General features: G+C 40.7%; 1 protein-coding gene across 2 annotated transcripts; it reads right to left on the bottom strand.

The window, feature by feature from the left end:
• Positions 1 to 2,644: 2,644 nt before the first annotated feature.
• slc16a4 (solute carrier family 16 member 4) lies at positions 2,645 to 23,380 on the bottom strand. Of its 2 annotated transcripts, none has more exons than XM_079172632.1 (11): positions 23,197 to 23,380; positions 22,761 to 22,855; positions 21,614 to 21,751; positions 17,739 to 17,871; positions 17,224 to 17,356; positions 16,929 to 17,072; positions 16,564 to 16,725; positions 15,763 to 16,422; positions 11,265 to 11,476; positions 8,313 to 8,406; positions 2,645 to 6,183 (listed from the first exon to the last, which is right to left on the bottom strand). In XM_079172632.1, the coding sequence occupies exons 4-11, from the start codon at positions 17,853 to 17,855 to the stop codon at positions 5,975 to 5,977; spliced, it is 1,731 nt and encodes a 576-aa protein (XP_079028758.1). In that variant the 5' UTR covers positions 17,856 to 17,871; positions 21,614 to 21,751; positions 22,761 to 22,855; positions 23,197 to 23,380; the 3' UTR covers positions 2,645 to 5,974. The 2 variants fall into 2 exon arrangements, with proteins under 2 accessions (XP_079028758.1, XP_079028759.1); XM_079172633.1 differs by having other exon boundaries at positions 22,761 to 22,852.
• Between the last annotated feature and the right edge of the window lie 9 nt (positions 23,381 to 23,389).

Genomic DNA, 23,389 nt, shown 5'->3' with positions numbered 1-23,389 from the left:
CACTCAGGAGATGGTGGGTGACACCTCTCTGAAATTTCCATAGCGTCTACAGTTCAAGCTGTCTCCCTGCAGAGGCCAAGCTGAACCACTGGGGTGATTTGTCTTTATTATTCTTTGCCCGGTTATGATTTGATTTGACTTAATCAGGGAAGAGGATTGGCCCCCAACCTCAGCTAGGAATATTGTTTGCCCCCGTCTTCGTGTTCTCCTCTGATTGAACCCTCTCCGAGGAGACGAGTGAAGAAGTGTGTTCTGCGGTGCTGAAGCTGTATTCCATCGTCATCTGAGGTCTGCTGCAGCATGGAACAGGCCAAATTGCTTACCCTTTTTGACACTGCTGGAAGGAATCCACACTGCGGACCCCAAACCCTCTCCCAAATTCCTCTAGGAGACCTGTTTATTTTGCCATTGCCCTTTTTTATAAGTTTACGGCCACTTTCCACAGGAAAGAAAGTTTTCCATTTCCTCCTACCATCCATTTTAGTCATGCTAATGTGAAAACAAATGCTGTGTTTCTGTGCTGAGAAGGACCCCTCACTTCACTAGAGAAACATTGCCATCTTGAGGACCATGGAGCTCCTGCTTTCCTCTCACAGTCTACCTGACAAATCACACTCATGCACAGCAGACACCCCGGACGGAGCTGGTATCTTTGGCTGCTGTATAGAAACGACATGAGGGTGAGTAAGGAGAGGAAGAGCTGTCTGCCGGGTCTGTATCGGTGGCTTAGGCAGCAGTGGTAAGTATAAAGTGTCAACACCACATGCTTTACAATAACACATGCGAAATGGCACACTGGTTTTCAGCCAGAGACATTACTGAGGTTATTCCCACTGATGGCAGAAATTCAATTGTGCAAGATAACAGGGTCGTTTAATGCCAACAATAACTCATTGCACATAGTGCTGCTCCCATCAGCGGCTTGAAAATCAACAAAACTGAATTATAAGTTGTGATAGTGAACATTTTAATACCGGAATGTATGCTCTTTTGACAATATACTGAAGTCATGCAGATGTGTTTGTTTGCATTCATTGCCAAATTGATGTAAAAGGTTGACATTTTACAGTTTGGCTACAGCAGTGGATGCAAAACCAAATTGTGGTCGTTATCATTCACTTAAATGTTCATCTTGGCACTCTGCTGCAGGACCTACAGTCGTGAAGATCTAATATGGTTCACATCTCTTTTAAGACTCACATTCTTTCATGTGTAACGTTGTGAGTAAGCCCCTCCTCTTCAACGATAATGTTGTTGATCCTGCTTAAAGTGACATTTGTTAGATTATTTCTTGTTCAAGCTTAAAGTAGTAACATCAGTTCGGCAAATGTAATTTAAAGGACCTGTAGTCACATAAGAAAATGGCTTTTGGCAGAAAATTGTCTCTTGCATTCAGAGTAATAGTGACTGAAGGCCACAAATGATAACCTCCAGTTAATGCAATGGAGAATGTGAATGTGAGATTTAAAGTTCATGACCTTTTTAAATCCATCACATCCCATCAGTTAGCAATCAAAATGTAGCTTGTGAAACAAAATCAATCTGTGGCCAATACTTGACTGTTTCACCTGACAGCTGGCGTTTCACTGGTACCAGTGTGCGTTCTCTTTACTGCCAGTATATTGGGGCTGTATGAGCAGCTGCATGTGTGTCTATGTGTCGAACCAGAACCAGAGAGGTATGCAAGTAGGTATTCACAAATCAATATATATCGAGCAGCAATGTGATGCTTGTTTGTTTTGTTCAAAAATGAGGTATTAGCTTTCGTCTTCATACACAGTGTTAACTAACTAGGCCCTCTTATACCCTCTTCATACAAGGAATTCTCAAGTTTCGCCAATTTTAAAGGCTACTTTGTGAAATCAATTGACCTACATCTGGAGAAATTGAGTTATACTGAGCCCGGTCAATGTGTCACCAGATTTCCAGATAAGAGTTGTTACCTATAAACATTTGTAAAGGTACCAAATTACAATGTAGTGCTAGTGTTAGTAAGACATCTCAACATGTTGTATACTGGTGTACAATATGGCATTGAACATTCAACATTCACATCTCAGTTCCACAAATCTCATGTCATAATATTTGCTCATGTAATTCTGTTAGAAAGAACTAATTTATTATTAAACAAACAATCTATAAAAGCCACAAATGTGTCAAATACAATTTCACACTTGATTTATGTTACGTTGTTCATTGAGGTTTAAAGCACTCACTTCAATATTATGTCGATAACCAGCACAATCAATCATTTTCAGATCCTTTACACTGTAAACTGCTGTCAAGATTAAAACATGTTATGTTTCCTATACAGAGCTACAGTGGACAGCAGTTGATGCATCAGTTTGTTTCCAGGCCGCCAATCCACACACCACAGGATGTCATCTACTGTAAGTAACCTGTTTGCTTTGATTAACAGTACATTAACAATCTGAATGAATAAAATGTTTTTACCATATTAAATGATTACAAGCATTTGTTGGGTCTACTTTTAAACCCACGGTGGAAATGAATGTAATAATATAGTCTAAATCATGTTGTTTAATGCCGTCAGTGTGTCTACAAAATGTGTCAATAAAACATGTAAACGATGTTGCAACTTGTGAGTGTTTTTCTCCAGAGAGATAGACGTTGGCGTGGTATCAGTTCATTTATTATCCGAATCAAACAAGCGCAGACTTCAGTCGCATGCCAGTTTATTTCAGCTGACTGCGCACTGTTACAAGGCTGGAAAAAGGAACTCGAAGGAAGAACTTGGATATCTATGATTGATTAAGCACGTTTTCTAAACGATCAGTTCAAAAGTCCAAGAGCCAGAGTGACAAAACAGTGCTTTACCCATAAAATGCATTTTCTGCAACACAAACATAAAATCAAACAGAACTCAGTTCATTATCAGTGGTGTTTAAGACATTTCCAGAGGGACATGAAAATGATTTCAAGATATTGCTCAAACATACAATTCCTTAAAATATCTAGATAACTAACAGGTAAAACAATCCCAAACCAAAATCTACTTAAAGCATCATACATTTCATAAAAGATTTATTATGGTACAAAATATTCAGTGGCCCTCAATCACAAAAGCATACTGGTGGTGAATGAAACTCGTGAGCCAAAAGAGCTTTTGTGCATGACTGTCGTTATTGAAACAATACAAAGAGCCTTGCTCAGTATTGTGAAAGTGAGATGAGGGGGAATAATTTGGTACTAATTGAGGCAGCATTCTTTGTGTAGAGGCTTTCCTTTGCCACAAGAGGGCAGCGTCACAAAACACATGTCACGTCACTGGATTCGGGTCTGCCCTCGGTTAAGACTTTGAAACGACGGAATGATGGGTGATCATCCTGGTTTCAATTACATAGACAGTCCAAACTATTTTTTGACTAATAATAAGCTTCAAGTTGTAGGTAGGTTTCTAATGTGTCTTTGGCTGACATCACAGGAAGGTTAGTAAAGATACAATACAGTACCCTGTAAGGCAAACGGTGGTGAAAAACAAAATATTCACTGAAAACAACAAAACACCTACTACATTAGAAAAAAGATTGAACAACCACCATACTCCCGAACATAAACACAATATAATTTTAAATTGCATTGCCATTAATTGGCTGCCTGCAGGCACTGTAAAGGCTGGACAACTACCAGTCCAGTTTAAATGGGCAACAACAGCAAAACATCTTTGTAACACAGTGAGTCAGAGATTAATAGACATTCAAGGTTGACAAAATGACTCTTAATCACACACAATGACACAGAAAACCCTGCTATTCATCGGAGCTCATCGTCCGAACTGTGATCAATATATTTAGGAATCATACTTAAATCTCGACCAAACGGGCTTCTTCTTTCAGGGCGTGGTATCTTTGCAGTTAACCTTCACAATGATGTGCACGTGAGCTGTCAATTACAGAAATCTCTCTCTGTGTGCACTTGCATAGAACAGCTCACAGACAATGAGCTATGCGTGACTGTTTTGTAGTCTGCAGGTGCTGCCAAGTAAAACAAGTCAAGTTGTTAAAATTAATTATTACTGAACCAGAAAAGGAAGGAGGCAGTGTCTAGTCAGTAGGATGTAAAGAAGTCACCGCTGAGTTCGATGAGTTGAAGTTTTAAAGAAAGGTGTGCTCGCTTGAACTCAAAACTGCAGGTGCAAACACTGTGAACAGGTCACAATGTGTTAAGCACGTGATTAAAGAAGTTGAAGTTATTTGACTTGTAAGCATTGCTATTGGCTGAGGTGTTAGTTGAAGTGTTAGCAGCACATATAACACACACACATATTTCCTGAAAAGTTCTGAAAAGAGGTTTTAAACATCAACTGCAATTCCAGAAAAACTATGAGGTGTGAAACAACTGAACTAATGTTATTAAGCACAAACAGTGTTAGACGAAGGTATGAATGAGTATGAAGGGGTTAAAGAGAAAAATAAAATGTTTAAACTTTGAACATTCTGTCCATTATAATATATGGGGAAAAGTTGAAGGAAAGATATCTGAACAGAAGGACAAGTGTCCTAAATGAGATTAACATTTTGAAGTTTAAATGTCTAAGTATGCTGAACTAGTTGAAGCAGCCAGCATATCAATAATAAAGATTTTAATATGGTAATATCTCTAAATGCTATAGCACATGCCATACAATCGACCCCTGTGCCTACAATAATCCAGTTGGGGCAAGAGATTATTATAATAAAGTAGTTGCTGCTTTTTGGCTTTGAAGAGCAGGTTGCACATTGTGTCATGGAGACAGGCTGCAATTAGAGGGGAATTTTGCTACCTTTCATTTTGAAGTCCAATCAGTGTTGATGGTAAATGTAGTCGTTTGAAGCAATAAATTCCTCGGTGTGTGCTAAACTGACCCAGAAAGCTGATTTTGCAGCTGCACTATGTGTTGCTCTTTCTGCATTCAGCGCCGTACAGTGCCGTGGTTCAAGGCATGCTCTAGATGCTGCTCAAAAACATAACTTACTTGTTCTATTTACTTGTATTGCAAACTATAGCTACATTTCCAAAATATGAGTGCAGTGGATGTTTTGGACGAGGACACATTTAGCAGTCATTTGGCTGACTCTGATATCCAGCCCTATTATTCGAGCCAGAGTATACAGCCGAAGAAAGGCAGCGGCCACATTTGACCTGCAAGAGGATACGGCTGGCAGGGACCCTCCGGTGTCAGAAGCTCACGTGCAATGGTACATATAGGCACAGCTGGCTCCGTGAGCTGCAAAAACCAGTTTCCCTTTTCAATATAGGTGTCACTGAGGAATGCATTGCTTGAATTGTCTACATTTACCTGATTGGACATCCACATAAAAGGGGCCGCAGTTTCACTTTAAGTGGTTGTTCAGTATCTTAACTATCTGGCATTTAAAAGCTCAGAGGAAATGTCATGCAGCAAAATCACAACTTGGCCCAAAGTGCATACCAGTGAGTACAGGTTTACAGACACAGGTAAAAGCTTCCACAGAAATTGAGTGAGAAGTATTCTTTCATTGATATGTGCTTCCATTAATGCCATCACAGATAGTTTCCAGCAATAGTATCTGCAATAAAAAGATGCTGCATAGTGAATGCAGTTTTGTTGTTGCATTGGAAAACAGATTTAGATTGTGTTTTAAGAAGTTAAGGTTGCAAAGCAGCTAGTATTAAAATATGCTGGATGATGTATGTTTCAGTTTGGATGCATGTGCCTCCGATAGGAACAAGAATCTGAAGTAAAATATTTAGCAGAACGCTAAAAGTTTGGCTCTTTAAAAGTTCAACATATTCATCTATTCACCGTCGTCCCGAGAACTGCATGTTCTTAGACATGTAACTGTGGTTTCCTCGGCCCATGATTCGCTCCTGCTGAAATTAAGGGTCACTTGGTCACAACTTTAAGCTGGAGTCCAAGGTCCAAGGTATGCAGGCCCATGGCAAGTTGTGAGCATGCTGGTTCAAGATCGAAGGCCTTCCCTGGGTTTCATTCCTACACAGCGCCGTTCTGCAGGCGGTCGGGGGTGAAGCAGCCGTTGGTCTTACAGCTGCTTTCTGCTCTCTTGGTCCGGGTCACTTTGTTCCTGGCCTTCCAGCGCTGAGCCAGCGGCTCCAGGAACAGAGAGACAGAGGAGAGGAGATAGCAGAGCCCAGCCAGGTAGAAAGAGCAGTCGTAAGTCTGAGTGTAGTCGTACAGGAAGCCTGCAAAACACAAAAACAGGAACACTTTAAGAGCCTGTCTATTTATTGAGTAATACACAGCACGTTTCATTTATAGCAACATAACTTCATGAAATATCATGTGGCAACGAGCTGAGGAAGCCTGTCGAAAGTGTTGTTGTGGGGATTTCATGCTGTATCTTATTTTTCAAAAGACATTTTTAAAACTTGGAATCAATATTGATTCACAGGCACACATGGACTTTCAATGGAAAAGGTATAAAATTAGTTGGGATAAAATCCCTTTGCATGCAAATAAAACAACTATAGTTGTATTTCTTACATTTTTGTGTATAAATACTAGAACAATGTTGTTTTGAAATACCCTATAATTATCAATAACGATTTGTAACTTTCTATAGGAGCCAGTGCAATTTTCTTTGTATGCAAGTCAGATTTGCAACTGGGTTTGTAATGGAATAATAATACAATACATGTGGGGTGAGGACAGTTTAGAAGGTGCTAAACAAAGTGAAACTGGACTCTAGACGGCCCCTTTAAACACTTTATATGAAGTGATATTTTATGTGACAAAAGTGACAAAAAAAGATTGTCATAATAAATTCAAATAATAAAAATGTTATAGTATGGTACATAAAAAAATAGGTATCATATGATATACCATAAAAACGTCATTTAAAATGTAATTAAAACGACATAGTATAGTATTGCACAAGACATGTCATAGTACCAACAATTACAAAGACGTTGGTAAATTGAGGACACATATGTTTGTCAAATGTTATACAATTTCATTCAGGTATTTCTTTCCAAAATGGATGTTACATTTTTTTTTAAAGTGAACCCTTTATTTCTAATTTGACACAGTTTTACATTCTTCATACATCTCGATTACAGAATGGTGAGAGCTCACATTTCTAGCATGTGTGACTTGGGTGTAAAAGTATACTGCAGGTGACTCATAAGTTTCTGTCTTTGTATTTGTCTTCTTTACATAAGCCATGTTAACCTTTCACTTGACAGAAAAGTATCACTGGATCAGATAATAAGCAGGTTTACTGGACAGTTGTCAATCCGGAAGAACTGGATATGACAAAAATGTTGTCACACGCAACGACTACAGTTTACCTTCTGTACGTTTCTTACTTGAACAGCAGGGCAGGGATGGTAAACAGAGCCACATGCTATTTCCATACAACCCTAAACGGGGTCATTAGTCACATTTCAACCCCGAAATCCATATGCTCCTTTGAAGGGACTGCCCAACTTAGTTTACAGGGTCCATGTCAATAGGTTCAAGGGAACCCCCCGGTTTAACTGGAGCCAAACGTTACCTAAGGCCACGAAGATTTATTTTTTCCAGATACAATGTGAGTGAATATGTTGTGCAAGCTCGAAGCAAGTTTCATCATTCCATGCATTGAAGATGAAAACTGGTTTTACTCGCACACACAGTTTTTGTTATTTGTTGGGGCTGACCGAGAGAAAGCGTAGTTCATGAATCTGCCACAACCTGTTGTAAAAGAAAAACACTTTAACAACAAACTGATTCCAGATTAGAAACGGCCCTCTAAGACTAACAAAGACAATCTGCCATTAGTTAAACAGAGTGACTCAAAGCCTGCCATAAACACAACACTGTTATTCTACTGACATGTGACCCAGTAACCCCTGTATGCATTTTTGTCAAAGCAACCCCAAAGTCCCAGTCGACATTAAGGGCTGCACTAACTATAGGCTGTTTTTCTCCTGTGTGTTTCAGTTTTCACTCTTCATAATGACTGCATGCACACAGACAGGCAGGCACACACTTGGAGGCACTGCAAGGAATTCAGGGCCCCATAAAAATGTGCCTCAACACCCTCCAAATAATATATGTTCATGAGAAAGACTTATCTACTCTCTCACACACACACACACACACACACACACACACACACACACACACACACACACACACACACACACACACACACACACACACACACACGTACAAACCTCACCTTGCCCTCTGTGTAACAAATCACTTCAAGACAGAAACGTCATGGCTACACATGCAGTGCATATGTATGGGGTTGTTATTGTGTGCCTGTAGAAAAGTGGGTTAGCACGTGTCTGACTAAAGGTTTTCCATGACGGGACCCACTCACCTGCCAAAGGAGGTCCTGTCAGGCAACCTAGGCCGACAAAGAACATGGAGAAGCCCATGGAGTTGTTGAGTTTCTCTGCCCCCACGAGATCAACCTGCAGAGCAGAACAACAAATTCAACCTGCGGTTCTTATTGGGTCATATTCTTTCTTAATGGCTTTTTAAAATTGAAAGAAAAATGTTTTGCATGCATTTCAACACTATGCAAATCACATTTCCGTCATATTACTACCATATTGTAACAGGCATTTTCCAAAGAATACAACAATCTTAAATGGATGAATGTTTTGAGCTATTTTGAACTATTCAACATGATGCATTACCTGTCAAAAATGTTGAAAATATCTGCAAGTTGATACTGCATGATAAGGATGAAAACAAATACCTGCCTACAGAAGAGGACAAACAACATACAAACTAAAAAGTATGGTAAGCTTGGGGAAACAGTAGGAGTCTACAGTTGACTTGTAATACATTGTCTAAAACATGCATAAAATTATAGCATTTGGAAGCTTTTAATTCTGGCACACAAGATGACAGCAGCTTGACGATGACAGCAGCTTGACGATGAATCAGCGATCTAACCAGATGTCAATTCATATGAGAGTCGCAGCAGGTTTAGGTGGGGTGGGGCATCTTTTTGTTTATGTTTGAATTACTTTAAATGCACATGTCTGTCAGCAAAATACCAGTAAAAGGTCATCTGAGATAACATCACATCAACACTTGCCAAGTCAAACAAGGTGAGACGTCTGCATGTTTCAGGAGATGTAAACACCTGACATACATTTCAAACTCATCCTGGGTAAAACTTTGCCAGGAAAATCAGTTATGTAGATCAATAGGCAGAGGAGACTGGTTCGACTGGTTCTTCCCTTCACATTCAGGAAAATAAAACTGATCACACTTTGAGGCCCAGAGGCATGTCTTTCCCTTTGAAACCACACTATTGAGAAGTGAAATCACACCACATTCGTTCTCACGTTTTTGTTCTCACGTTTTTGTTCTCACGTTTTTGTTCTCACGTGTGTTATAACCTGACGATACTGGATAATCGCTGGCTTAATATGTTGTTCCACCCATTAAGGCAGTTGGAAACAGTCTTTTGTATCTCAGCGTGTGACAAAATGATGTAATGAAGCCACAGTTGATAATACAAAAGTCTCAACACACAAATACAGTTATTGTGATTCAAACAGATTAGAGAGTGTGATTACTGTCCGGGTCTTGCTTGGTAAATTATCTACACTCTGATAATATGGTGAGACTGACGCTGGCGGGATTCTGTGAAAAGTCAAATGGTATTGAGAGAGCACACTGTAGCACTTATTATTTAATTGTTTTCACAAACCTTTATTGATTTTATAAGGGACAGTTTTCATTAGAAATTTGTTCAGAATCACTTTCTATCTGCCCTGCAGTGCCTTGTAATATGATAAAGAAGCCATGACTGTATATCTTTCTGGATTTTTTTTTTTTTACACCAAGTGTCTAGTTGAGACATTTCTTAGGCCTGTGAATTTGAACAAAGGTTAGGTAACAGTTTATTTTATGGGTCTGTAACTTCCTAATAATTTACTATCAAGTTCCCTTCAATAACTATGTAAATTGGAACTCTTTATATTGAAAATAGTCCTTAGCTATTTGAGTTTAGTTGTGTTGAGTTCATAAGCAGTTACTGATTTCTAGAGCAATTTCCATTAAAGAACTGCTCCATTTATACTCAACATGCTGCATCAGTCCACCACTGTGGTCCAGACTCAAATATTTCAAAAAACCTTTTAATGGATTGCCATGACATTTTATAAAGATATTCATGGTCCCCAGAGGATGAACTGCACTGACTTTGGGGATCCCCTGACTTTTTCTCTGTACAAGCAGCAGGTTAAAGTTTTCACTTGCTCCATGGAATATCTCTACTTGAAAGACTGGCACACATTTTTATAGAGAAATTCATATTCCCCTCAGGCTGCATTGAAATAACTGTGGGGATCAACACAGCTTTTCATCTAGCGCCATCGTCTGTCAAAGTTTTACATATCCAACACTTTGGTTCGTGACCAAATACTTCCAAAATTATTCCCATCAGCCTCGGCTTTACTTTGTGTTTAGTGCTAAATGGCAATCGTTAGCATGTTAACTAAGTTAGTGAACATGGTAAACTCCTGCTTAGTATCAGCATATTAGCATAGTCATTGTAACCACATTACCATGCTGATGTTAGTGTAGCTCGAAGCACCACTGTGACTAAGTGCAGCCTCACAGAGGATATTTGCTTTGCCCGTCTGTCTGATATTTTAGTGCCAGTGAGTGTGCGATGATCAGGTGTGAAGAGAGTCGCAGACGGGTAGGAGGTTCAGTCAAATGAGGCAGCACAAAGTGACTTGTTGGTATTTTGGTGTAATGTGTCTTAGACGTTGGGCTGAGAATAGACGCCTCAGAACCACATCTGTTTCTGCCGCTATGTCAACCTCCTGCCAATCGTTCGATTTGGTCAACAACGGCAAACACAATAATTGAAGTAAATGTGCAGTGACAACACAGTAACGCTACACATTTCAATCAAAAATGTCAAAAACTCTTCAAGCCTCTTTCCATTTGTTGAACCATTGTCGTCATTCATCTCTGTGACTGCCAGAGCGGTTTGAGAATGAGGAGACAAGGGTGACTGGCTGAGAGTTTATTTATTAATCACCACACCCTCTGATCTATTAACCACATCACCCAGCTTCTGCACTTAGAGCCGCCCAAGAACTTCCATTTTGCCCTCACCGTTGGGCTTGGCCTTTAAAACTGACCCCTTGTTTATTCATTATTCATCCATTGATAATCTGTAAGCCCATATTTAAATTCTTCCTAGTTAATTACATATAAAAAATGCCGGGACCTGTGAAGTAAAGCGTCAAGAGTACAAATGCATAGCATGCATGTTCAAATAGGGTGGTCTCCTTACTAGAACGGGCAGGAGCAGAGCCATGTATCCACCACAGAAGATGGCAAAGAAGATAGCGTAAAACATCAGCAGGATGTAAGAGGTTGCCAGTGGGGAGAGCAGGTTGACCAGGCCACAGAGGATCAGGTAGGCCTTGTGGTAATGGTATTTATGGAACAGGTTCTTGTCTGTCACCCAGCCCGAGGCCAGCTGGGCGATGGTCTCTGTGATACCTGCAACGAAGGCAAAACGTGAGGCTTAGAAATGTCAAAGTAAAACTGTAAGTCTTGGGGGTGAGAGCAAAAGGATAACAAATAAGTGAAAAGTAGACTTCAGTATAAACTGTCAGCTTCCTTCTTGTTTCTTTGGCTTTGATTGTCTTATTGTTACGTTTTCAAAAGTATGTACTGATTATCCTGGTTAAATAAAGTAAAGTAAGATATTCCTCACTGTTTCTTTAAGGAAGGAGTGAGAAAAGAGAGGCAGACTGGGGAAAGCATACAATAAAATATTCAGGTATAAGCTGCTCTTTGGTAATGGAGTTTTTGATGGAATCCAAAAGACAGAGCATGCTCTCTTCACTTTTAGACAAAAATGTCTTCTCACAAAGCTTCACATTGAACATTTAGAAAACAGATCCAATCTACAGCCACAGATGTCCAGGACCAGAGCAATTAACTGAATAAAGCAGACTGATTATTAAGCACTAGGAATAATCTACTACTGCAACGCAAATGTTCAGAGACTTTTTTGAAAGTTAGATGCATAAAGCAGTCAGTTCACCCAAATGTTAAAAATTTGAAAAAACACAAATCTCAATGCAGACAGTTTGGTCCAGGCTGAAATATTACAACTGTCGGATGCACTGCCATGTCATTTTGTAAAGACATTCATTGTTCCCAGATAATGAATCCTAATAACTTTGGTGATCCATGATCTTTCCTCTAGCCCCACCATCAGGTACACATTTCTGTTTCAGTGAAATACCTGGAAAACTATAGAATGGATTTCCATGAAATTAAGTGTGATGCAAAGTTCAAGTGCAGCTAAGATGAGGGCATCTACCAAAGGTTACATGCAGGGACTTGTGAGCATTCCTTTGAAATCATACACATTGTTGTCTAAAAGCTGTGAGGAGGAGGTGTGTGTGCGTGTGCGTGTGTGTGTGTGTGTGTGCGTGCGTGCGTGTGTGCGTGCGTGTGTGAGTGAGGGTGCGGCAGACACAGAATATGAGGGAAGAATGACGCGTTGCAGCTAAACTACACGGGTCTGCATGAATAACAAACGGGACATCTAGACAAATCTATTTTGAGTTCCGGTTGTTCCCGTCCTCTGAAACGAGAATGTTTCCACAAACAGTGGGGTGGCAACATATCCTTTGTTGACATCTGTATTACACTTGCAACACCCAGGCAAACTACTCATTATGCACTCCGTAGCATCTGATTGATTGTTTGCTCCAGTCGGGTATGATGACTGGGCAGATATGTGCTGTTCTCTGCTGAGGTCAACTGGAACGCGATAGGCAGTGCGGAAACTGCAGTGGTGTATTGACCGCCGCAGGAATAGCTACAAGCAGGCAGCGCTGAGCCATTGATCAATGAAACAAACTGGTTCTATGCAGATCACAGTTACCCATCCTTTGCTCAGCCTCTGCACCACAACTGCACAGCCTGCAGCCACCCACAGGTTGAAACAGATGAAAGTTCAGCTGAATATGGATGAGTTTGCATACAGTATGCAGATTTACCTTCATTGTGAATAAAGGTTAATTAAGGTTACTAGTTGATGTAATGATGTAATTAATGATGATCAGCTACGTCTTCACTCTTCAAGGCTTTGACTGAAGTTCACATGAACGAAAAACAAAATGCCTCGTGAGTGAACACCTCTACTTTCCTTACATAACTCTAGAGCATTCCTCTCCTCCGAGGTTAGAAAGATGACATGAGGCAGCTGTGCTGTGTTTATGTGTCCTCCTCTAGTGACCCAAGACAGTGTCCCGGGGTGTCCCTGTTTGCACACAGACAAGTTGTGAGTTTGTTTGTGTGTTTTAGCCTCAGCATGTTGGTTCAGGCCTGCAGCTGTTCTTTTTCAAACTCAGTCCACTGCAGTTTAAATTTGGCCTCTCCAAGTAGCACCTTAAGCCAACAGCATTAGGGACATTGTTAGTTGTCCCCGTAGAGCTGACAGGTAGAGAAGGTGTATACTGTATGCATGCTTCTGGGCGTTAACCGACGAGGGAGGGGGAGGTTGCAAGGCATAGAGAGGTGCCATTCCCTTTACTTCAAGGAGGGATATTTTGTCACTAGATTAAAGCAAAGCGGTTATAAAAGACGTGTTGGTTTTCCCAGCTTCTCTGAGGTGGAAGTTGGCTTGTCTTGCCTCCTCTTTTGTACGTATTCAGCCTCAGTGCTCCTCTGCAAAGTATAAGGCACTTCAGGACTGGACTCAAACTAAATTGGGAGCCCCTCTTGTCACCACGCCAACAACTTTACTCAGTTAGGTGTTGCTTAGCAACTCCAGTTGGCTCCAGTGATGGTGGCTGAGGGTTGACGAACAGACTGACCCGGACGACAGTGGCCTCCCTCCCTCAGCTTCTATGACAAGCGCTAGTTCGGGGAAAGAGGGACACTGGGATGGTGGCTTTGTGGTGTGGGTGGCACCCCGTCTCTCTAGCTCTGTCTCTCTCTCAGTGCACATGACCAGAGAATGTGACTGAACAAACGTGTCTGAATCAAAAGAAGCGGTCAGTCTTGCTGCTCGCTGGCACTGATCGCTGGCGTGAAGCTCAGAAGTGACCCCATAGACCATCAGGGAACTCTTTATGTCCTCTGGTTTTTGCCATAGAGACAATGTAGAGACTAGTTTAGGGCCCATGAAGCCACTTTGTCAGTTAATTTTAGTTTATCCCATCTAATTTTATACAGCAGTGTTATTTGACATCCATCTTAGTTTTGGCTTAATCCTCCAGCAGTGGTTATATCCAGCTGCACCAATGTTGACAAAAGAAAACGCTGCATATTAATAGGCCATCTGCATACCGTACATTACAATTACTTTGCTTTTTGGGACACCGAAACAGTCCTTTAGGGAATTTAAACCACTTCCCCCCAAAAGCCGAGGCACTGATGCATAATTCAAACAATTTAATTTAATTTCACACATGTATGAACTTTTTGTGTTACTGTGACAATAGCGTCCCTCACATCATCTCCCTTTTTTACATCACTAAAGAAGTAATAATTGATGGGACCATTTAACTGTAATAATTCTTAACTAAAAAGCACCTTTCATCAAAGGTATTACTATCTGGAGCGGCCTTTAGCTCACCCTGTAGAGAGACTTGCAGCCCCTTGCTGCGTGTCATCCCCTCTTTCTCCCCCTTTCCTGTCATTCTCCAGCTGCAGAATGAAGGCAATACAAAGCCCTAAAAGACTATTACAATGTTATACTATCTCTGTTAGTTGAGGACTGATTACCAATGGATAGATTACAAAACGGAAGCCTCTAACCGTCTGGAGTATTTCAACTATTCACAAAGCCTGACGAAGCAATCGTCAAGAATTACATGCACATGTGGGCGGTGGTCAACATGTTAATGCTGCTTTCTGTAAATAATGGAGTGGCCTCATCAATGGCATACTGCTAAACCCACCCACCCTGGCCAGTGGACCAAAGTTCAGCTTTTATGTAAGCACATTCATTACATAAGACTGCAGAGTCTGAGGAGCTCACAAATAATTAATGCCTAAAAGTTGACTGAGGACTTTTTTTGCATAGCTTCCTAAACTCAGTCCTAAAAAAACCTGGATCTCCCTTTTCAAAGTCACTGTGAAATCCCTGCTGGAAGCCACATTCAAAGACAAATGGCAGCAATCCACTGTCTATTCAATCAGGAGTGATTTCTAAAGAGCATCCACATTTCAAACACAGTCAATGTAGACTGGTGTTTAACCCAGAAGAGGAACATTTCTGCAACACATTTTGTGATGAGAATAGTTTAATTGATAAAATCCACCAATCTCAACTTTAAAACAATTAAAGTACATCTTAATAGAAAAGTATGACAATGCTTCTATACATAAGAGGTGAAGTTGTGCTTGATCTCAAACTCAATTTATAGGAACAATCATCATAGTTTAATTGCATAATAAGCAAAACAGTTCTATGTTTTGGGAAACCCGCTTGGTTTCCGCAAGCCATAACGTGTTCACTGAAGATTTGACGTTGATGAGATCCAACATTTAAAACAATGAGCTATAGAGTTCCTGGTTGGAGGATTTTGTTACCATTGGACCGAGCCAAGCTAGCTCTTTCCCCCTGTTTTCAGTCTTTATGCTAAGCTATGTTAGCTGGCTGCAGCTATATTTACTCTGCAGACAAGTGTTTGGTATCAATCTTCTCAACTTTTGTCAAAAAAAAGAGAGAGTAAGCTCTATTTCCCAAAACGTCAAACTAGTCCTTTAAGTTGGATAATAAAAACATAGTAGAACATGTTGACCAATGGCTGCCTCACCTGCCACAGAGATGATGAAGGAAGCGTCCATGGCATTGATGCCCAGGGTTCTAGCTCGAGCGGACAGGTGGAAATAGGGGATGAAGTAGGCCAGCTGGCTAAAGACCAAGGACCAAGTGTAGATACAAAAGAAAGGGTCCTTTAGCAGGGAGAAATCCAGTACTTTGGTTTTTGTGATGGTCACCTCATTCGGAGTGCTGGCATGCGAGGGTAATCCAACAGTGGTGGACCCATTCATGCTGCCATTGAGCTCCGATGAGATGTCTGGAGATGTGGGTTTACATTGACCCAAGTCATGGTGAGGCTCGTGTCCATTCACACCATTAAGGACCAGTCTGGTCAGTTCAGGGTTCACTGAGTGGTCCTGGGGTCCCTGAGTACATTGGCCCCCCAGGTTCTCAGCGTCCCCGTGAGGAAGAGGAGGAGGGGATGGCAATGAATCTGCTTTGGAGATGCCATTGGATAAGTGAGGGGAGCCATTCAAGCAGCTCTTGGTGTATTCCTTCTCTGAAGAGCTCTTAAGGGATGCAGCAGGGCTCTTTTGAATAGGAGAAGAGGTAGGGTTTGAAACAGGAGGCTTCACATAGGTTCTCATTGGTCGCAGGAGCATCCCAGTGGCCACCAGATTCAGCATGAGACCGCCAAGAATCAGCATTGCACCTGTGGGGGACAAAGAGACCTCAGGACCTAAAATGTCACCTTGGATATGCTACCTACACAAAAAAGGAAATACACCAGAAAACATGCTCACGTACATTACACAGTGTGCACCAGTCATTAACAGATTTTTTTCCTGCATACCTTGCCAAGCATACTTGTCCAGGAGCAACTGAGTGAACGGAGCAAGGGCGAAGGTCAAACCCATCCCAGAACGCCCGATCGCATAGGCTGTTGCTAACCTCTTTCGGAAGTATAGCGCTGTGACGACTGAGAAGGCTTGGTAAAGTAGTGCAAAACCAATTCCTACGAAGAATAAGGAAGGTTATCAATATCAGACACTGTGTCTTCAACAGGAATGTGGGCAGACAAGATAAATAATTAATCGAGATAGATTGGAAGAGTGGTCGTCGTGCAGAGGATACGTTGGGTTGGCTTTGTGGTTTTAGATTTATCAGCAGGTTTGGGACTCATTGAGGCATTTTGGCGTACCACAAATTTCTACTCACCAACTACCACTCCCATGCTGATGTAGAGGAACACCACACTGTTGGCGAAAATACTGAGGAGGAAGCCTCCACTAACCAGAAACGCCCCAGTGATGGAGGTCACCCTGGTTCCTAGCTTGGCACAGGCCACAGAGGCAAGGGGTGCTGGAGAAGAAGCACAAAGACGTAGAATGTTTTTCAATGTTTAAAAATGCGGAGGAAAAGTAGCTTCAAACAGTAAAATATCATTGTTTTTAAACTCAATGCAGGGCTGTGAAGGGGACGCAGACAGAGTTGGCTTCACTCTGACACAAACCTCCAGACAGACGCAGACTGGACATGATGGAACCGATCCAGCTGATGCTTTCTGATGAGCCTCCAAACTCATCTTGGAATGCCACAAAGAAGATGCCAAAACTCTTCAGTGTTCCCATCACTAGGACGTTTACCTGCAGGGACGCACATAGCAACACACACGCACACACACACACACAAATAATGGGAGGGAGATGAGATCAGTGCAGACAAAGAGTGCAAGTGAGGAAAATATAAACATTTTCGTCAGGCTTAATTTGAATTAACAGAATGTGCTTTGTAAAACTCACATATGGAGACTATTAAATCAACAATTATGGAGTGAGAAGCATTTTTAGTCTTTTTGCTGCCACCATCCTAATTGGACCTTGTTGAGAAACCACATCATTGCCACACAATATACCTGGATTTGAGTACGGTGTTTGGGAAAGCTAAAAGCTTGTTGGTTGAAAGTAATGGGCTGAATATTTGCATGTATGAGATATGAGAGATCATAAACAACTGAGGTGAATATACCAGGAAGCAATGCAGCACCACCATCCAGCCCCAACCTCCATCTGGAGGATCCTCATAATGGATCTCTTTTTCCTTCTCCTTCTTAGAGGCCATGGCATCCTTCCTGAAAAGGTTCATGGCTGCCTTGGTTTCACTAGAAGAGAAAAAAGGAAACAAAACATAAATAACTTCAATAACTGTGGACCAAAATACTAATCAAATCTTTTTTACCCATTCAAAAAGACAGATGATGTTAGATATGAATCTGTAATGATCCTGAATGATCCTGAGGGGATGACGGACATTAGTCATACTCGCTAAGTCACTGAGCTGTGAAACAAGTCAGTTACAGTGCAACGAAACATGGTTAATTTTCCACCTCTTTTTCTCTTATTACAGCTACTGCGGGACATAATGTCTCAGCAGTGTTTACATGACCATGTGTTTACGTGTCAGCATGACCTCAGCATTATGGGATAAGGTTTCCTTTGGTGGTGATGAACTTTGTAATATTTTATAGCTGTATTTGGGATTTAATCCTAAAAGCGCATGAAGTTACAGTAATGACTTTCCCTTGTCCTTTAAGGAGTCAGGTTAGAGCAGAGATCAGAATAACCATGAAATGCAAGTATGATGAAGATAATACAGTTTGATGTTTTACTGGCACCTGGCAGGGGGGGGTCAACAGGGGGATAATCAACTGGGATGAGGAGCGAACTGTCCATGCCTGTGTTAAGAACGAGCTGTACTGCAGTTTAACTTGGCACCTCAACAGGAAACGTGTGACATTGATTTACTTTGAGCCTTTCTTGGAACTGAAATAAATGGGAGGAATAAATAAAAGAAAATATAAGTAAGTTATAAAAAGTGGAATACAAATACAAAACAACAAAAGAATAAACAAGTAAATAAAAATCTGTGGAAGTATGAAGAGAAAAATAAATGCAGAAATATGAAAAATAAAATATCAATATTATAAGAATTTTCATTTTATTTTCACATTTATTTGTTCATTTATTATATATACTGTATATATATTAGTGTATATATTTTTTTGGGAGTATGACACTTTTATATAGTGTTATTTATTTATTTGTATCCCTTTATTTTTCCCCTATTGCTTTTGCTATTCTATGAAGGGCAAAGCTGTCAATCAACTGGCTTTGGGCGGGACTTCCAGCCCAGGTGGAGTAGTCAATTCCTGCAGACATGAACCGATGCTTTGAGAAAGGTCTGTCTTCAGTCTGGCAGGCAACATGACATGTCCACTTTATTACACGACACGATCTCCACATTGCACATGCACAAGTCTGGTGTCACAGACTGTCTGGTTGTCACTGGAGGTGAAGATATAAATGCAACCCAGAAGGGTCAAGTAAAGTCAACAGGTAGTATTATTTTCATACAAAGTTAGAATATACATTATTACTAATCTGCTGTAACCGTATCATAAATCAATGTGATTGAAGTACATCAGATCCAATACTGACCATTGACCAGGACACAGTCTTAATGAAACCTGAAGAAATCAAGGTGTAACATGACTGCCTAGCCTCATATGCTGGAAAGCAAAGAGGTCTTGAACAGATTAGAAGGAGAGAGCGTATAAAGCTGTGTTTATCACCAGTCCTTTGTAGCCTGCATCACTAACTCAGTCCGACTAAGACATGTATAAGAAGCAGAGACCACATTAGGCAGAGAGCACAGAGCGGATTAAAAGGGGAATGAATTGAGCCAGTGTACTGCGAGGAAAGTATTTCTCCCCCATGTGCTGTGCACAGGTTTTCCTCAGACTGTGCTTGAGTGCATGTTTGTGAATGTGGTCTGAGGGTTTGAGCGATGGGGGATTGGAGATCAGAGCTTTGTAGCGCGGTATTACAGTTTTCCTCAGTCGCCTTGGTACGTTTCTCGAATCATCCTTAACATTTGCAAAAAAGTGCATCTCTTGAAATAATTCGTACAAACAGAACCACACAAGGGATTACCTGCCTGTAACCTGCTCCAAGTCCTTAGTTTATGTCTCAAAAGTAAATGTCAATGAACATGTCAGTGAGATCAGAATGACAAGTCTTTGTGTCATTCTTTACAAACAAGATTGTCAAAATGCTTAGCCATGTTGTCAATATAACAGTGTGCTCTGTAAGTATATTCTGATGTAAACTTTGGCTATGGTTTTGATGATTGAAATGGCACAAGGCTGCAGTTTTTCTGTATTTTAACAGTGCAAAGTTACACGTTACTGTATGTGGGAGAGTGATTACAGGTTGAACAGGAATGAAATTGACACCTTTACGGTTTGTACTGTCATTTGTTGACAGTCCCTATCATTGTGACACAGAAAGGAAAAAGACAAGATTGTTTTACAGCAGTGCATAGCACAAAGGAAAAAATTACATAATTAGAAATGTAACATCTGAGCTATTTTGTTTGATCATTGGTTGATCTAACGCTTCATAAAGTCTCCTTCATTAGTGAAAGTCAAGATTCAATTGTGAGCAATTCATCCATTCAGGACAAATGTACAAAATAAATCAAATAGAAATGTCTTTAAAACATGCTTGACAGATTATGACAACTGGTTCAACTATTTTGCATGTGACTAATGACTAGATATTTTAGGGGGTAAGGCTACTGAACAGAGAATTTTTGAGAATTTCTATTCTGATCTGAGGAAATGTACCAAAGCAACTGAGAATAACACCATGTTATTGCACACTTCCACCATGAGATTCTCTCTACAACTTGTATATTCTGCTTCTAGTATAATATAGGATTTTAGTAAGGTTAATGGCAAATAATGTCCAAATGTCCTAAATCTGTCCCTATACGACATATACACATCTGAGCTTTACATTTAAAAAAGCATCCCAACAAACAATGACACACTTTAAACCTATCTTTTAATCTCCACCTTCTGAAAGCTAATCTACGAGTCCAAATTGGTGCATGTAGACTGAGCAAACTGAAAAAAGAAGTCTTAAAGCGGCCCTGTGGAGTTCTTGTAAACAAAAGCTCTGTGTTACTCACCAAAATTCATTGTTTGTATCCTTGAACTCTAAAAACTGTGTGGAGAACATTTCCTTCTTTATACCACATGTGTTTTAAATCACGCATTGTTGACATCCATGTTTACAAGCTTGCTGGCACATTGCTGCATATCTTGATGTGTTACTGCCAACTGTTGATCAGTGGAATAGTGTGAAGTTATTGGCAGGAATATGTTTTAAATCACCCGTGTGCACCATGCAGACACCGGCTCCATGGCTCTACTAGAGGTCAAAAACCACACAGGGAACCTTTTACAAACAAAAGCCTCAAAGGGAAGCCTTGAGAATTGTTAAACAATTTTGGAAAATGCTTTTTCCTTTATTGGAGTGCTAGTCTGTCGGAAATCAATCCCTATTTACTATAGAGAGCACTACTGTCCTCAATTTTCACTGTTTAAATTCTGAGCGTAAAACTACTCATGAAGCATTATTCAGTTTCATCTGCGGACTCATTTATTGGTCCAGAGTACTGCTCAGTTACAACTCACTCTTCAGCTGCTCTGAATGATAAAGTTGCACATGTCCATCATGCAATAATATCATAGGAACCCTTAAAAACACACACACATAACACACACACACACACACACACCTACACACACACACACACACACACACACACACACACACACACACACACACACACACACACACACACACACACACACACACACACACACACACACACACACACACACACACAGGTAATGCTTCAGAACACATCCTAGATACCCTGTAGTTACCAAGTAACTACATGTAACATGGGTGGGGACCCTGGTTAGTTGTTAACCCGAGCAGCAACAGCATCAGCAGCACACGATAACAGTTATTCTTAACTGGCTGAGTTACCTGTTAATGCTGATTTGGTAGTATGCCTGAAGCCTCTGGATGTGGAGAATAAACTCAGGAGTCCTATTCTCCGAGTGTCATTCTCAGGTTGGTTGAAGGGCACTTGTAACTATGGCTGCATCAAGATTAGCTTTACGCCTGCAACAAGGAGTGGACCATGATAAGATACAAGAACATGAGGAAAAATGCATGAAAATGAATGCATGTTCACATCTCTGAAACCTGAAAGCAAATACATAACTAGCATTATCTACACAACAAGATATGTACAATTTGGTGCCAATCCATCTTGTTGATATAATATTTCACTCTTCCTCAAAACTCATTCTCTTGGAACTACAGATTTCTGTGCAAAATTGAGTGACAATCTATCTAACCGTTGAGATATTTCAGACCGAAATGACGGATCTATCGGCACATCATTACTGCCATTTCAAGAGCCATACCGTTACACTGTCAAACTTTGAAGAATGTGGCCCATGATGGTATGCAGCAATAGTGCTTCAGGCGGCAATCTGACTCAAAAGATGTGTTGCACTACGAAGAATGGTGCTCTCTTCTTCTTCCCTCTTTGTGTTTCCATTTACAATGAGAACTAATGACAATAAGTTTTAATTGCTAATAACGTGTAGTAATGAAGAAAAGCCATTAGAAAAGAGTCAGCCGTGCCATCAACAGATGGATGGAGTGGCAGTATGGAGTTATGAGGTGACACCTTTTTAAGATAGTAGGGAAACTGGTTTTATCTCTATTCTTTCCTGTAGATTACTTTGTCAGCCGAACTACTAACTTGCCAGTGTTTGAATTTCTTCACGGCTCTGCATTACAGTAAAGTGAGGAAAACTGATACTCTAAAAAAAGATTGGCAAAAAAAGTCAGTTTGTGAAAATTTGCTCTCAATAACTTTCTCTTATGTTATTTCCTTAATTTCTTACTGTCTGCCTGACTATTTTGTTAATCAAGATAAACCAAAATGCACCTCCAGCTATATAACCACAGCCTTACTTGAGGAAAAGCAGACGTCGGTACTGAAGAATTGTGAGATTATATAGTAAATGCAGGGTGTTTAGCTGAAAGATTTTAGCTATAGTCTACGGAGGCACACACAAACCCATATTATTGTGGGGAGAAAACAGGTAGGTCTTACCGTGTGTAGCTGTGAGCTGATTGTTATCTTCACGCTGGTTGATATCTTCACTTCACAGGCCTGTTGCATTGTGGCCCTCGCGCAACTCAAAACTGCTGGGGAGGCGAGAAAAGGGTGGTTCAAGCAGATGCCACAATATCTTCACAATTCGGGCCCCTTGAGCGGTAAATTGCGTCATTGGACGTCTTAAGATTGAGCTGTACGATACAAAACAGTCACGAACATGCACACTGACGTGGGAGAAAACTTTGGAAACCAAATATAACTTTCGAGGGTCGCAGAGGAACACAGTTTGGATGGTAACTTGTGCTTGACTTCTCAGAGAAGGGAGTTTGGTGTAACAAACAGTACAGTCTAAATGTGAATATAATGTTTTTGTTAGGTCAACTTGTATTGAAAACAATTGATTGGCGTGTATGTGCAAATAAGTCCATACCTGAAATGTCCTTCAGTCCTCGACGCGCTTCTGCCCCAATATTCAATTAGTTCAATTTGACGCGTAATTTGGGGTTTTCTCGCTCCGGGTTTGTGCGTCCCAGAAGGATGTGCGCATCACCAGTGAGGGACTTTTTGGCAGAGAGAGATTGCTGCGGGAGCTTTTTCTCCGGGGATGACCGTGCCATAACTTT

The sequence above is a fragment of the Pholis gunnellus genome, assembly GCF_910591455.1.
Source record: "Pholis gunnellus genome assembly, chromosome: 2".
Taxonomy (NCBI): domain Eukaryota; kingdom Metazoa; phylum Chordata; class Actinopteri; order Perciformes; family Pholidae; genus Pholis; species Pholis gunnellus.
The sequence above is the reverse complement of the archived record's forward strand: the minus strand, read 5'-3'. Positions and strand labels throughout refer to the sequence as shown.